Source organism: Abramis brama (assembly GCF_963993115.1).
Source record: "Abramis brama genome assembly, chromosome: 6".
Taxonomy (NCBI): domain Eukaryota; kingdom Metazoa; phylum Chordata; class Actinopteri; order Cypriniformes; family Leuciscidae; genus Abramis; species Abramis brama.
In genome coordinates, this window is record NC_139968.1 from 46209474 (window position 1) to 46223774 (window position 14301).

At 38.8% G+C, this 14301-nt stretch overlaps 1 protein-coding gene across 1 annotated transcript; it reads right to left on the reverse strand.

Annotated features, from left to right (window-relative positions):
- Positions 1–3940: 3940 nt before the first annotated feature.
- LOC311084488 (guanylyl cyclase-activating protein 1-like) lies at positions 3941–14036 on the reverse strand. Its single transcript, XM_084116550.1, has 4 exons — positions 13712–14036; positions 7373–7522; positions 7115–7205; positions 3941–6511 (listed from the first exon to the last, which is right to left on the reverse strand). The coding sequence occupies exons 1-4, from the start codon at positions 13907–13909 to the stop codon at positions 6372–6374; spliced, it is 579 nt and encodes a 192-aa protein (XP_083972676.1). The 5' UTR covers positions 13910–14036; the 3' UTR covers positions 3941–6371.
- Positions 14037–14301: the final 265 nt, after the last annotated feature.

Sequence of the window (14301 nt, forward strand, 5' to 3'; positions counted from 1 at the left end):
TCAAGGGGCTTTGGGGGTTCAGGGGGCTCAGGGGTTTCAGGGGGTTCAGGGGCCTCAGGGGTTTCAAGGGGCTTTGGGGGTTCAGGGGCCTCAGGGGGTTCAAGGGGCTCAGGGGGTTCAGGGGGCTCAGGGGCCTCAGGGGGTTCAAGGGGCTTTGGGGGTTCAGGGGGTTCAAGGGGCTTTGGGGGCTCAGGGGCTCAGGGGTTTCAGGGGCCTCTGGGGGTTCAGGGGCCTCTGGGGGGTTCAGGGGGTTCAGGGGCCTCTGGGGGTTCAGGTTCCCACTGCTGTTCGGAGCTTGGGGTCCGACTTGCTCCAGGGATCTGATCATGAAGAACATCTCCCGCATCTCCACCAGAGCCTGAACACATGAGGGATTATTAACATGGTTTGAGATTAACGTTTTCATTCACCGGCCAATTTGGCTACTACATTTTTTGAGTTATCGACTATTCAGAACTTCTACAAGCCAAAAAAAAGAAAAAGAAAATAAATGAACTATTACCAGATTTAACCAGTTAACCAGATTAACTATGTAACAGCTATATATAGTTTATATATATATATGAAGAGTTCAGATGCAAAAGCCTCTAAGTGCCATCTGAAATTTTGTTCTAGAATGGTCATTTTTATCAAGCTTGTATATTTAAGTTCAGTAATTTCACTTAAATGACAATTAATAGGTAATTTTAGCAACATTATACACAATGTATACACATAACATTTGGATTTCATACATTCATTTTTTATTCAAACACAATCCACGTCTCCTCGTTCCTCTTTCATCCTCATAAATGTGTTTTAGGTGGACAGATTAATACAGGACAGAGAACATCAGAAATATGATGTTGTTTCTGTTCACCAAATGTGTTTTAATCTTCGCTGTTGCTTCAGTGCAAATGAACAAGCGCTGTTATTAGTTGTGTAGTGATGTGTGTGTTCAAGTGAGCAGATATGAGCAGATTATGAGCAATACGCTGTATTTAATATATCATGATTGATATACGAGTATTTGTGCTAAATCTGCACAGATTTGTCTTACACGAACTTCCCCAGTAAAGTGAGTAAACATAATAACTAATGCGCCAGTGGCTCGTGATTTGACAGTGTTTCCCGCCACAGTTCATTTCAAAACCTGGTTATAAACGCACAGTAATATCAGAGTGACTGGTGTGTGTGTGTGTGTGTGTGTGTGCGTGTGCGCCGCCTGTTACCTGAGTGTCTTTTTGTCGTTTGCCCGTGAGTGTGTCCATGACCTTCGCTTCAATGTCTTCAGTGTGTGTGAGTGAGTCTGAGCGAGTGCGTTTCTGCAGTCCAGGGTCAGTTACTATGACGTCATCGTCACAGCGTCAGTCCTTATGACGTCACAACCTCAGAGACATTCTAGAATCGTCATCGCTATGCCGCGGAAATTACTATTTAAATAAGTAAACAAGTAGGCTATATAACCTTATTATATTCGTAAACAGATATACAGACTTCCTGGTATTCACTGCCACTTTTAAACATTAATGTAAAAGCTCGATGAAATATAATTTAATGAATTTAACGGAGTAAACCGCTAATATTTCAGAAGTCGTGAATACATTGAGGATTCTCACCCGAAACTCGACGCCATTTTAACAGCAAAACCTCAAATCAAAGAGAGCTGAGCTGCGTCACACAGAAGGCGGGAAAACTGAGGGATTTTACAGGCTATTAGAGTGAAGAAAGAATAAAACTGGCAATGCATCGTCTATGTATTATGTCACAAAAGTGTTTCTTAAACACGAGCAGATGTCTAAAGCATATTCACAAGAATTAAAGATGTTTAATGTTTAAACGTCAAACTATCAAGAAATCAGAACCATAAATTTGAAAACCAGAATTTCCTTCATGTTTTAGTCAAATACTGCCACGTGCTGGAGAAGTTCTGACATAGAAAACTGCACATGCATAATCTAATTAACCTAAAAAACAACCATTTTAACATTAATATAAAATAAATTCTCTGTGACTGATGCGATCTCTGTCATAGAATACCTAAATATATCATTAATGCACATTCCTCCCTTTCTAATCACACCTTCCCTTGTAAGCAAACCATTTTATTGAATTTAAATGTGCTTTATAAATAAATAAAAAATACTTACTGCATGATTTGTATTATCTGCGTAAATAAATTATACAGATTACTGGTAATGTTATCTACTCTTGATTGTAATGTAGAAAGCATGCATTTGAAACGATATTACAGTGAAAAGCGCTATACAAATAGTGAAGATTGTTAGTGTGTCTAACGTACATATGACACTTTCTTTAATCAGGGTGCAAAATAAGATATAAAACTCTTAATAAAGGATTTATATTTATATATATATATATATACTTGGGTTTGTCACTTTAAATGACCTCTTGCTATAATGCATTTTACAGGTTGTTTAACAGTGATTTAATGTTTAATGCATGTATAAGTGATCAGTTTTGATTACAGTATCCTCACTAACTCTAATCTATGAGTTCATGAGAATAAATAATCCAGTCCAGCTGAGATCACCACAGTAAAACACGGTAAATGCTGTTAATATCTGATGTGCCGAGGGTTAAACCTCCTCAGTCAAGCTCATCATCTTCATCATCTTCATCATTCCTGGCTGTCCATCATCAAATCATCATATCAGAATGATTTCTGAAGGATCATGTGACACTGAAGACTGGAGTAATGATGCTGGAAATTCAGCTTTGATCACAGGAATAAATTACACTTTACAGTATATTCACATAGAGAACAGCAGATTTACACTGGAATAATATTTCACACAACAACTTTAATATAGCTTTTATTTGCTGTTATCGTGTTGGTTTACTTTTTCTGTGTAAGAGCAATATAAAATAAAGTTTATTATATTCACTGTAAGAAAGTGCTGACACTACGTGTAATATTAGCAGTCTAGTTAAAGCTGCAGTCCGTAGTTTCTCCTCTCTGTCGCCATCTCTGTTCGAAATCTGGAATTGCAGTTATTCGCGGATTATCAGCTTTACGTGCGTTGTGCCTCGGCGCGGCACAGTGCGGATGAATCCAATGTTTTGAGGAGAATGTGCGGCTGTCAGTCGCCGCCGGTGTGGATACGCATTCGCAATCACAGATTCTACTTTTGGGAAGTGTGACCAACATAAGAATATTCACCGGAAAATGTCGTCTGAACAAGTAACATCAAGTATCAAGTATATTTGTATAGCGCTTTTCACAATACAGATTGTATCAAAGCAGCTTCACAGTATTAAATTAAAATAAAATAATACAAGGTTAGTTTCTAGTGGAATTTATTGATTGATAAAATAAAATTAAATATCCCCAAAATATCCCCATCCACTTTTGTTCTGAGCAACTAAGGGAAAAAAAGCATTGCAGTAAATCACGCTGATTAAATCTAACGATCGCTCATCATATCACGTCAAACCGTGCAAATTATACTTTGTTCTCAAATTGTTAAAGGTGCATTGCGCAAGTCTCTGAGTTTTTGCAGAACTATGCCCCCTCTGGCGGCAAGCGAAACTGCAACCAGAGGTGTGCACGCTCACGGACAAAAGTTTTCTTTTTTTTATCTTACGTGGAGTTTGCGTTGGTGTTTGAAATGAACTACAAGCCGGTCTCTTACAATCCATCTTCTACGGAGAATGCCGGCGAATACACAAACCTGCCAGACATAGCTATGTGAGCGTGCCGTGAACGCGCATGACGTCACGCCCAGTCTAAAATTCCGGCCCGAATCCCTCTTATTTATTTTACTTTACAGGTTTATAGAGACAATCTCAGTGATCAGAGAAGGGCTCATTCAGCCCATCAGGCAATTGTTTAAGCATGTATGGGTTAGAAAACGGGTATTTTTAACATAAAAAATTGCTTAATGCACCTTTAATGTTAACAACATCAGCATTGCGTGACGTCATGTAATGCCCTTCCGATATTATCCTTGTTTTCCGCATGGGCCGGTTACAGTCTCTTTTTTTTCCCTAAGTTCGAAGTCTTTTGCATTTTACAGGGAGTGAATCTCCAGCCGGTCAGATTGATAAGTTTAATCATATCAAGTGCTGTGAGAAAAGGCTATAAACCTCCAGCATCCTCACACTCATAGCCGACTAGCCGAGACTCTTCTCCATGTGGACAGATGTGACGGAATGACGCTCGAATTTCCAGCTGAAATCCACCAGTACCACCGGAGTTAAACGCATTATTACAAGCCGTTGTGAGTCGAGCTACGGCAAGCAGAGAGTTCTGAACACTGGCTGGTGATGTACTTGCTCAAACATTTATTTTGGATCATTTTTAACCCAAAAAAGCTCCGGACTGCAGCTTTAACTAAAGCTAACTCGTTTTTTGCCATTTAAATAAAGCTGAAATAAAATGTTAAAAAAATGGAAAAGTATGGTATATATAAATATTAAGAATTAGTATTATGACAAAAACATAAAATTACTGAACATGAAAATATATTTTAAAAAAAGCTTCACAATAATTATTCACAATAATAATAAATACTTTAATAGTATATAAATAATTTTAAAATAACGCTGATTATTAGCGCTATTTTACGTGCATTTTATATGAAGATTTTATTACAAATATTTGGTACATAAATACAAAATTGCATTGATTGTCAATACCAGGGGCGGCGCTAGGGCTAGGCTAAGGGCTTTACTATGTTTTTAGTAAAGCCACGAATATTTTGTTACCTTGTCTTTCTCATAGAGCAAAACGATTAATCCGAGAAAACAAATGTGAATAAGATTACAGCAGCCGCGATTACCTAATCATGAAAAGTGCATAGCCTATTACAGTTTTATTTATATTTTTCACAGACATGTCTGTTGAACGCATCGGCCAATCAGAGGCGTTTAAATGAGTCGCTGTGCTGAAGACATTATGTCGGTTTGTTGTTAGGACGACTAAAAGTTCAGCGGTCTCGCTCATCAATGTCAGAGTGATTAAAGAAGGCGGGGCTGACCGTTCACTGAAGGGTGTTAACGGTGAACGAATGCCTGGTAAAATGTAAGTAAACACATTTATACACATTTAATATTTGACTGTTTTACAATAGAAATGTTCAACTCCCGACATTATCCGGTGACGCAAATTACTCAACTTTTTTTTTTTAAATAAAATTTTGCCTTTTTGAATTGAAAATATGCTATCATTTCATGTAGAGAGAACGTATGCATACTTAAAAATAAAATATTATTTGCAAATACTTTAAATTATTTCACTAATACAATAAGCCTTTCTTTTTCTTTGTTCCCTTACAAAGCTTTTATAATTAATTAATTTCTTTAAATAAAAATACCCAATTTTAGTTTGGGCTAAATGACCTTAGACCCGCCCCTGGTCAATACAATATATCATGCCACATATTTTTAGGCTGTTTATAGTTATTATTCTGCATACAATGAACACATTTCAGGCTTTTATTTTGAAAAGGGAATCCAAGTGTAATAACATTATAAATGTGTCCTACAAAATATAATACTGCAAGTTTTTTTTCACATAAAAATAAATGTTATTCGTCGGCACCGATAGCCTCATGGGCAAGTGCACCGACATGTAGCGACGCTGTGCTTCAGGCGTCCCGAGTTCAAGTCGCGGCCCGTGGACCTTTCCCGATCCCATCCAGCCTCTCTCTTTCGCACCTCACTCCCTGTCTAGCTAAGCTAGATTTATGCCTATTTTTCACATCTTCATGGACACCACAGTGATTTCCCTCGTGTGTTAATATTTTTCCTTGTAATAATGTATGGTTTTCTAAAAATGAGAACTGCTGCGTCTGTGTAGATGAGAGAAGCAAAGTGTATGTGCGTTGTGCACACGCTACATTATGGCCAAGCATGCGCCCTTAAAATAGCATCTAAATAACATGCGCAACGCGCCACTGGCTTTAGACTAGGTTTCTCCTGGTCTGTGCCAGAATTGTTTTCTGAAACTGCAAAATAGCACCAGGGAACGTTTGCGCCGGAACACGCCTCCTCTTTTCGCTGATCCACCCCCAGGAGCGCAAGTTCATTTCCTAATTTACCGACGTGCGTCTGTGGAGGGAAAAGTCCGCTGTGCGTGGGTGCAAAATAGGAATGACACATGCATCGGTGTACAAAGTCAATTGCGCTGGGTGCAAGATAGGGCCCATAGTCACTAACGTAATTCTGTGAGATTACAGGAGAATAATCAGCTGTTGGCTCTTAAAGTTCAGTCCGACACAGTTAATCCTGTTAATATCTGATGTGTCGAGGGTTTAAACCTCTTCACTCAACAGTGGAGTCCAGACGCCGCTCACAGAACCAGAGCCAGCGCTACCGTCATCATCTTCATCATCATCATCTTCATCATGATCTCGGGCTGGTCTGGGTCAGGTGACCTTCTGCTCAGAGTTGATCTCGCTGTAGATCTTATTGACGATATGAGACAGATCTAAAGACTGGGTCAACATCTTCAAGAGCTCCTCGTCCGCCTGGATTCCCTCCATGAACTCCTCCAGAGACAGAACACCTAAACACACAGTTACAGATTTAAACTGTAGCATTAGCATATTAATTAGCATATTAATTCAGAAAGACAGACGCATTGCAAAACTCCAGTGATAAATGAACTCTTCTGGGAGTTTATCTGAGACCACACTCAAGAGTGTTAAAAGTGTTTCAAATAAGAGTGTTAATGAAACACTGAAGCAGTGTTAAAGTTAATGAGATAATTAAGTGATTAATTGAGTGATGATTGAGCGTTATTGAAGACACCTGATGTTAACAAGCTGAATCACCAAAGGAGAAAAATCACAATTGTAAAGTCGCCATTATGATGATCAGTGTTTGCTTTAGTTGGGCTCTTTACCCTTAAATTGTTAACATTACATTTTGTTTGGCTGCTGGAACTGAGTTGTAATAGCAAAATGAACGAAGAGAAAAGATGATAAGGCGGTGTTGGTTATGCTTTCACATAATAATCATTTGATCTGAATCACTGAACTCATTAAGAGCCTAATCTCTGAGTTAGGGTTACCCTATTGATTACAGCAGCACTGTGACTCTACAGCATAAGATGGATAGATAGATAGATAGATAGATAGATAGATAGATAGATAGATAGATAGATTACCATCTCCATTCAGATCAATCTTGTCGAACACCATGTCAGTGAACTCTTCTGCTGAAACCTCCTGCTCTATTCCACTAATGGCTCGAATGGCCTGAAGAGGAAAAACAACAGCAGATGAAAGTGAGTTCAGTGAGTCCTGTGGATCCTCTTACACAGACTCAGAGTCATTAAAGATGATGTTCAGCACAGATGGAGGGTGTTACTGGTTTAATCTGGTTCCTCCAGCAGGAGGCGCTGAAGAGAATCACGTCCTCAAACCTTGAATATCAGCAGCAGCTCGTCGCGCTCGATGCATCCGCTGCCGTCCACGTCGTAGAGTTTGAAGTACCAGCGTAACTTCTGCTGAACGCCTCCCTTCAGGACCAGACTCAGAGCAGCCACGTACTCCATGAAGTCTATACAGCCGTCCTGACCACACACACACACACACACATCAAACTATTATACTGGACCACATATGCATCGGTTTATACACTATATTGCCAAAAGTTTTGGGACGTCTGCCTTTACATCACATGAACTTTAATGACATCCCATTCTTAATCCATAGGGTTTGATATAGAGTTGACAGGTATAACAGCTTCAACTCTTCTGGGAAGGCTTTCCACAAGGTTAGGGAGTGTGTTTGTGGGAATTTTTGACCATTCTTCTAGAAGCTCATTAGTGAGGTCAGGCACTGATGTTGGACGAGCAGCACTGATGTTGGACGAGCAGCACTGATGTTGGACGAGCAGCACTGATGTTGGACGAGCAGCACTGATGTTGGACGAGCAGCACTGATGTTGTAACACAGAATTACGTTAGTGACTATGGGCCCTATCTTGCACCCAGCGCAATTGACTTTGTACACCGATGCATGTGTCATTCCTATTTTGAATCTCTGTTTTTTCAGAATTTAGAAGTAGGAAATTACTAGTCATCCAGTTTTTTATATCAGCTATGCATTCCGTTAATTTTGTGAATTGGTAAGTTTCGTTACTGTGGTAATCCAGAGTTCTCGCGAGAGCACAAGTTGAATTTGCTCAGCGAGTTACTCTGGTGTCCAGTAATGATGCTCATTAAATATGCCCCTCGATCTGAGCTGCACCAATCACATCGGGTTATCTGATATAGGCGGGCCAGAGGCGAGCTAAACAGATGATGACAGAGCTGTGACGTCGAAGTCATTAGTAAACATTGCAAGATGGCTATGAATGAATACCAGTTGTTTGAAACGGCTTTGGCCGCTACAATGAGCGAGTTAGACTTGGCTTTTTATCTAAAACAGGAACAGAAGACGGCGCTCGAATCGTCCTTTGCAAGAAGGACGTTTTTGCTGTTTTGCCAACTGGATACGGTAAGAGTCTAATCTACCAGTTAGCTACACTGGTAGCCAAGCGTATGGGGTTTATTGTTGTGATTGGTCATACAGTGAGACCAATGCAGTGAGATTTTCAAATGCATGCCTGGTGAAGCCCCTTGAGCTGGGCGATTTTCATTAGTCGACACCAGACCATTAATCTTTTAGATTTAGGTCTGGATTTCCAGGCTATAGTTTCGTCAGGGCGTGAAGAAATATAGAGCTGAGTATCATCAGCATAACAGTGAAAACTAATTCCATGCTTCCTAATGATATCTCCTAATGGTAGCATGTACAGAGTGAACAGCAATGGTCCTAGTACTGAGCCTTGTGGTACGCCATACTGAACTTGTGATCGGTGAGACATCTCTTCATTTACTGCTACTGCACCAAACAACCCCACACCATAATCCCCCCTTCACCAAACAACCCCACACCATAATCCCCCCCCTCCACCAAACTTTAGACTTGGCACAATGCAGTCAGACAAAGTACCGTTCTCCTGGCAACCGTTCTCCATCCATACATCTATCCATCAACCCATCCATCTATCTATCTATCCATCTTTCTATCAATCAATCCATCCATCCATCCATCCATCCATCCGTTCTACGCCACTGCAGTCTGCATGCCTATGTGCTTGATTTCATGCAACTGTGGCCATGGAAGTGACTGGAACACCTGAATTCAATGATTTGGAGGGGTGACTGGGTGACCCAATACTTTTGGCAATATAGTGGCATGTACTCACCTGATATTGCATAATATTATTAGTTTATTTTAGTTTGTTTATTTTAGTCTCCATGAAGCTGATCCACACAGATCCAGCTCACAGAAATAGAGCAGCAGAGATTAGAAAGCTTTGAGTTCAATGTTGTTAAACATGATTACGGCTTGTTTACACCAACTAGAACGATAACTATATTTACCTCCACACAAGCGTTCTATTATAAACACACAACAGTTTTGCCGTCTGTCACTTTAAAGCAGGATGGATTCTGATTGGCTGTCAATGTTTCGTTCTCATTCGATGTTATCGTTCATCAGTGTCGTCGTCGTTATATCCATAGTGTGGACTTTCCTTTTCTCATGGAAATAGAACGATTATTAAAACATAGAATCTGTTGATGTCCCGCCCCTTCTCGACCTAAACCCCGCCCCTTCTCAAACTAAACCCTGCCCCCTTGTGCAATTATTCTGACTTGCTAGTAATGTTTACCAATGTATGATTTTTTTATTTAAATTAATTTATAAATTATAATTCTATCATTTTTATTAATGTTCATACAGTGCATTTAAAATTTGATAGAATTAAATATACTAGTGCAAAATGCCCATGCAATATCAGTTTTTGAGTGTGCTTTTAGTAATTGTTGGTTTGGTGTGTTTGAGTGCTCATTGTTACAATTACACAGCAAAAGTTCAGTGACATTTTTATTTGTGCATGGTAGAAAGCACACAGTGAACTCCGAGAAAACGCTATGCTTGAGGAAACAGTTTGTGAATAGGCTACTACAAATGATGGCCGTGAAAGAGACTGTGAACGCATTGAATAGGATATGTTTAGTTGGTGAATAGCATAGGCAACTATTACACAGTAGCAGAGGTGGGAGTAAGTCACACATGTGCAAGTCACAAGCAAGTCTCAAGTCTTAACCTTCAAGTCTCAAGCAAGTCCAAGTCAATTTTGTGAAAAGCAAGTCAAGTCAAGTCAAGTCACTGCTTTATGTCAAGCAAGTCAAGTCAAGTCGTAGCTTGGGTCACAAGTCACTGGCAAGTCATACAAACGTTTGATGATTTCACTGAATTTATATATTAAAGTAAGTTAAAACTACACAAGTTGTGGACTATGGTTTTATTTGCAACATTTTTTTTTAAATATGCATTTCCACATACAGCTGAGTGGTTACTACAATAAAAATCTAAAATAAATAAAATTTCAAACTACATAAGCCTAAAATGTAAATGTAACTGAAATTAGGCCAACATTAAAGCATGAAAAAATAATTATGCCTCAAACATTTCAGAAGACCATTAAAAGGTATTAAACAATTCACAATTCAAATATAATGGTTCCTATGCCACCAAATGGCATTCTTCAAACTGGCGTCCCCTTTAGTCATAGAAGCATTCATTCAACTGATTTGTTCAAAACGGCAGATTCATTCTGGAACTAAGCAACTAGGTCACTGAATCACAAATATGCATGCATAACTCTTTCTGTGGCTTGTTTGGAACTATTGTCATTGGAGAAAGAGCAAAAACAGAGAATATTTGGAATATTATGTCTAAAATGTCACATCACAATATTCACTCTTTGTTTACTGAACTGTTTTATAAAAATCATTATCACATTTGCAATCGTGCCAATATTCTGAAAAGATTTTTTAATATCATATGTTATAGGCTAATTATAAAAAATAACTCATACTAGGGCAATTTTTCCACCACATTTTGAATGTTGGGTGCATTTTAATTCTGCTGGCATTTTGCCCCCAACCCCCTGATAACATCTAACCCTGCTTTAAGAGAAACATAAAACACGACAAAACATTAACAGTTTTCTATGTTGTTGTTTGTCATGGGAAAGAACGACATATTTGGCTTTAAAGCATGATTTGAAAGAAATGTGGCAAATGTTATACAAAACGTATGCCATCATTGATTATCATTTGAATATTGACAACATTACGCTACATTTGAAAACATAATTGTGTATAAAGAGGCATGCTGTTTTGACCAATATTCTCTCTAGATTTAAAGATAGTCAAATTAACTAGGCCTATAACAAACAGGTTAAACAAGCCATAGCTTACTTTTAGACGTGGTGAATGAAGTTCGACTGGTTCGAGGTTGTGATGGTCGTCAGATATCCCTTGCCTGTTATTATGCGTACAGCATATCTTCTTGTATAAATATGGTCTATTTCTAGTGTTTATATCTAAAAAGAAACGATGCTGGGAGATGTTTTTGTATTTAGCGCGCTGCCGCGCTCACCGCGATGTATGTTTTTTTCTGGGCTTGTGCAGCGTCACGCAATCTTTCATTTTGTTCATCAATTGATGTTGCGATGATTTATATAAAAATGTATATCAAGTCATTCTCGAGTCATACAGTTCAAGTCAAGTCAAGTCTCGAGTCATTGGATCTCAAGTCAAAGTCAAGTCGAGTCATTTTCTTAATTTAGTCAAGCAAGTCTCAAGTCCTTAAATTTGCGACTCGAGTCTGACTCGAGTCAAGTCATGTGACTCGAGTCCCCCATCTCTGCACAGTAGCGATAACGTTAAGCGCACCAGAATGAAATATAATATTCAGAAGTAAACAGCATAGCTGACTTACAGATTCAGTTTACATCCACAAATGAATAAGCGCGTCGATTCAGGGAGCAGTGCAAAGTGCCCGTGCAAAATCAGTTTTTGTGTGTGTTTTTAGTAATTGTTGGTTTGGTGTATTTGAGTTCTCATTGTTACAATTACACAGCAAAAGTTCAGTGACATTTTTATTTGTGCATGGTAGAAAGCAAATACTGATACTGCCATAATGACATACAATAAATGTGGAAAATTTAACTACACGATTGAGGGAGCAGGATACACAGGGAACTCTGAGAAAACGCTACTTAAGCTGCGCTGCTTTCTTAAACCCTCTCTGTCTCTGGTCCTGGGCTGTGCTCACTCAGTGTGAGTGAGAGTGTGTGTGTGAGAGGGGGAGGGGCCAGCTGTGCTCACTCAGTGTGTGTGAGAGGGGGAGGGGCCAGCGGCTAGAGCGGCAAAAGCCAGTGTGTGCTTCTTTTACCGATATATATTTAACGATATCTTTTGCATTTCTAATCCAAACAATGTCAAACTTGGCACTGCACTTACTCGTGCCCCTAGCGAGACACCTGTCAAGTTCCATCGGACTAACGGTTCGAGAGATATGCGAATAACAGATACACACACACACACACAGACAGACACACAGACAGACAGGCAGACGTTTCTGTAATTTATAGATAGATTGAATATCAAATATTTTTTTCTGGTGACAAATGAAAGCCGTGTTCAGAAATAAAGCCTGGTTCTGAGGACACGAACCCCTCAGTTAACCAGATTAGCGGCTCTGATGGGATTCAGTGAGGATCTCTGACCTGTGCAGTACTGCTGTTATCTGACTTTACTGTATTAACGTATATATCTCATTACCCACAATCCTCAGCTGAAGGGACGTGAGGAAACGCACCTCATTTAACCCTCGTTATATCAGCACTTATGCTGACTTTACACTTACAATTACCTGAAACTCCTGCTATAAATATTAAATAATTCATTACTTTCCTGAAAACAAAACTGCGTAACTTACAATGAAACATCAATAACATTTTAAATATCTGAATAACCAAATATTATTATTGTTATTGTCATTAATAATAATTGGGTCGTTCCTGGTATTCTGTGTCTTTTTGCCATCATAAAATCATGTAGAAAATCAATTTTGTTTGGTCAAGCTCAGGTAAATAAATGTCACCATTTATTAAGCAAAATAAGTGAAATGGAGGATCACAAATGTCCACCGTTATAGAGACAAATGAACAACTGTGTCTAATACTTATGGTTGTAGTTTATTGGCTCTGAGTACCTTTAAAAGCATATCAGTTAATAAAATATCAGAAAATATTAATATTGTGCAAGAATTCAACCTACTTTCTCACAAACGCATAATTTTACTTTTTTCGTTTTCAGATACAAATGACTAAAAGGTGTTTTTGTTTACTTTTTAAAGTACTGCGATATTAATACTCCAGTAAATTTTAATTTTCACTTAATTATTTTTATGTATTCTGCTGATTTTATGAAATTATTGTAAAAAAAAATAAAAACAATTGCTAAACAGGATGGAAAAAGTGATAACAGAGTGGACAAAATAATAACATCCTATATCGCTCACATAACCAGTAACATCATTACTTTAGTTTGAACTGGATTTAGATGGGAAACAATAATGTAAAACATTGCAAAAGAACTTTTAATACAAACATGAATTACTTTCACAGTCAGATATAACAGGGTGGATATTCTGAGCTAAAATCAGCCACTGCACCGCTTCTGAGCAAAAACCTTGATTATAATTACAAAAAAACAAAACAAAAAAAAAGTAATAACTGAATATATTAGAAAGAATCTTTTCTAATATAGAATATATCCAAGAATATAAGAATATATCCAACAATGAAAAAAAAAAAAAAAAAAAAAAACCTAAATAATAAATGCGTTTCTTACATCGTTCATGTCGAAGGTCTTGAACATGGTCGTGACGTACTCGTTTGAGGACTCTGACAGATTCTTCAGCCCGAAGAACTTCTTGAACTCGTAGAACGTGAGCTGACCGGACGGACACTCGGTCATGAACTTCCGGTACCACTGGTGCGACTCGCACGCGTTCAGATCCTCCAGAGACGAACCGGGCGCGTTCCCCATGATGCCGCTGCGGCTGTACCGGAGGAGGACCGGGAGAGATCGCGCGTTCGGTCCTGGGTTCCCCTCACATACACACACACACACACACACACACACTGACACACTGACTGAGAGACGAGCTCAGCGCACGGGACAGGGTTAGTGAGTCTCGACCAATCCCCGCGCGATGATCCCCGCTGACGTCACTCTCCTGGCTGTTGTTTTCAGAGAATTAGCGCGAATTAACGGTCAACTGCACACAGCTGAATCTATCTATCCATCTATCTATAGCCTATCTATCTATCCTATATATATTTATATGTATATCCATCCGTCCAACCGTTTGTCTATCCATTTATCCATCCGTTCTATCTATACCATATATATATATATATATATATATATATATATAT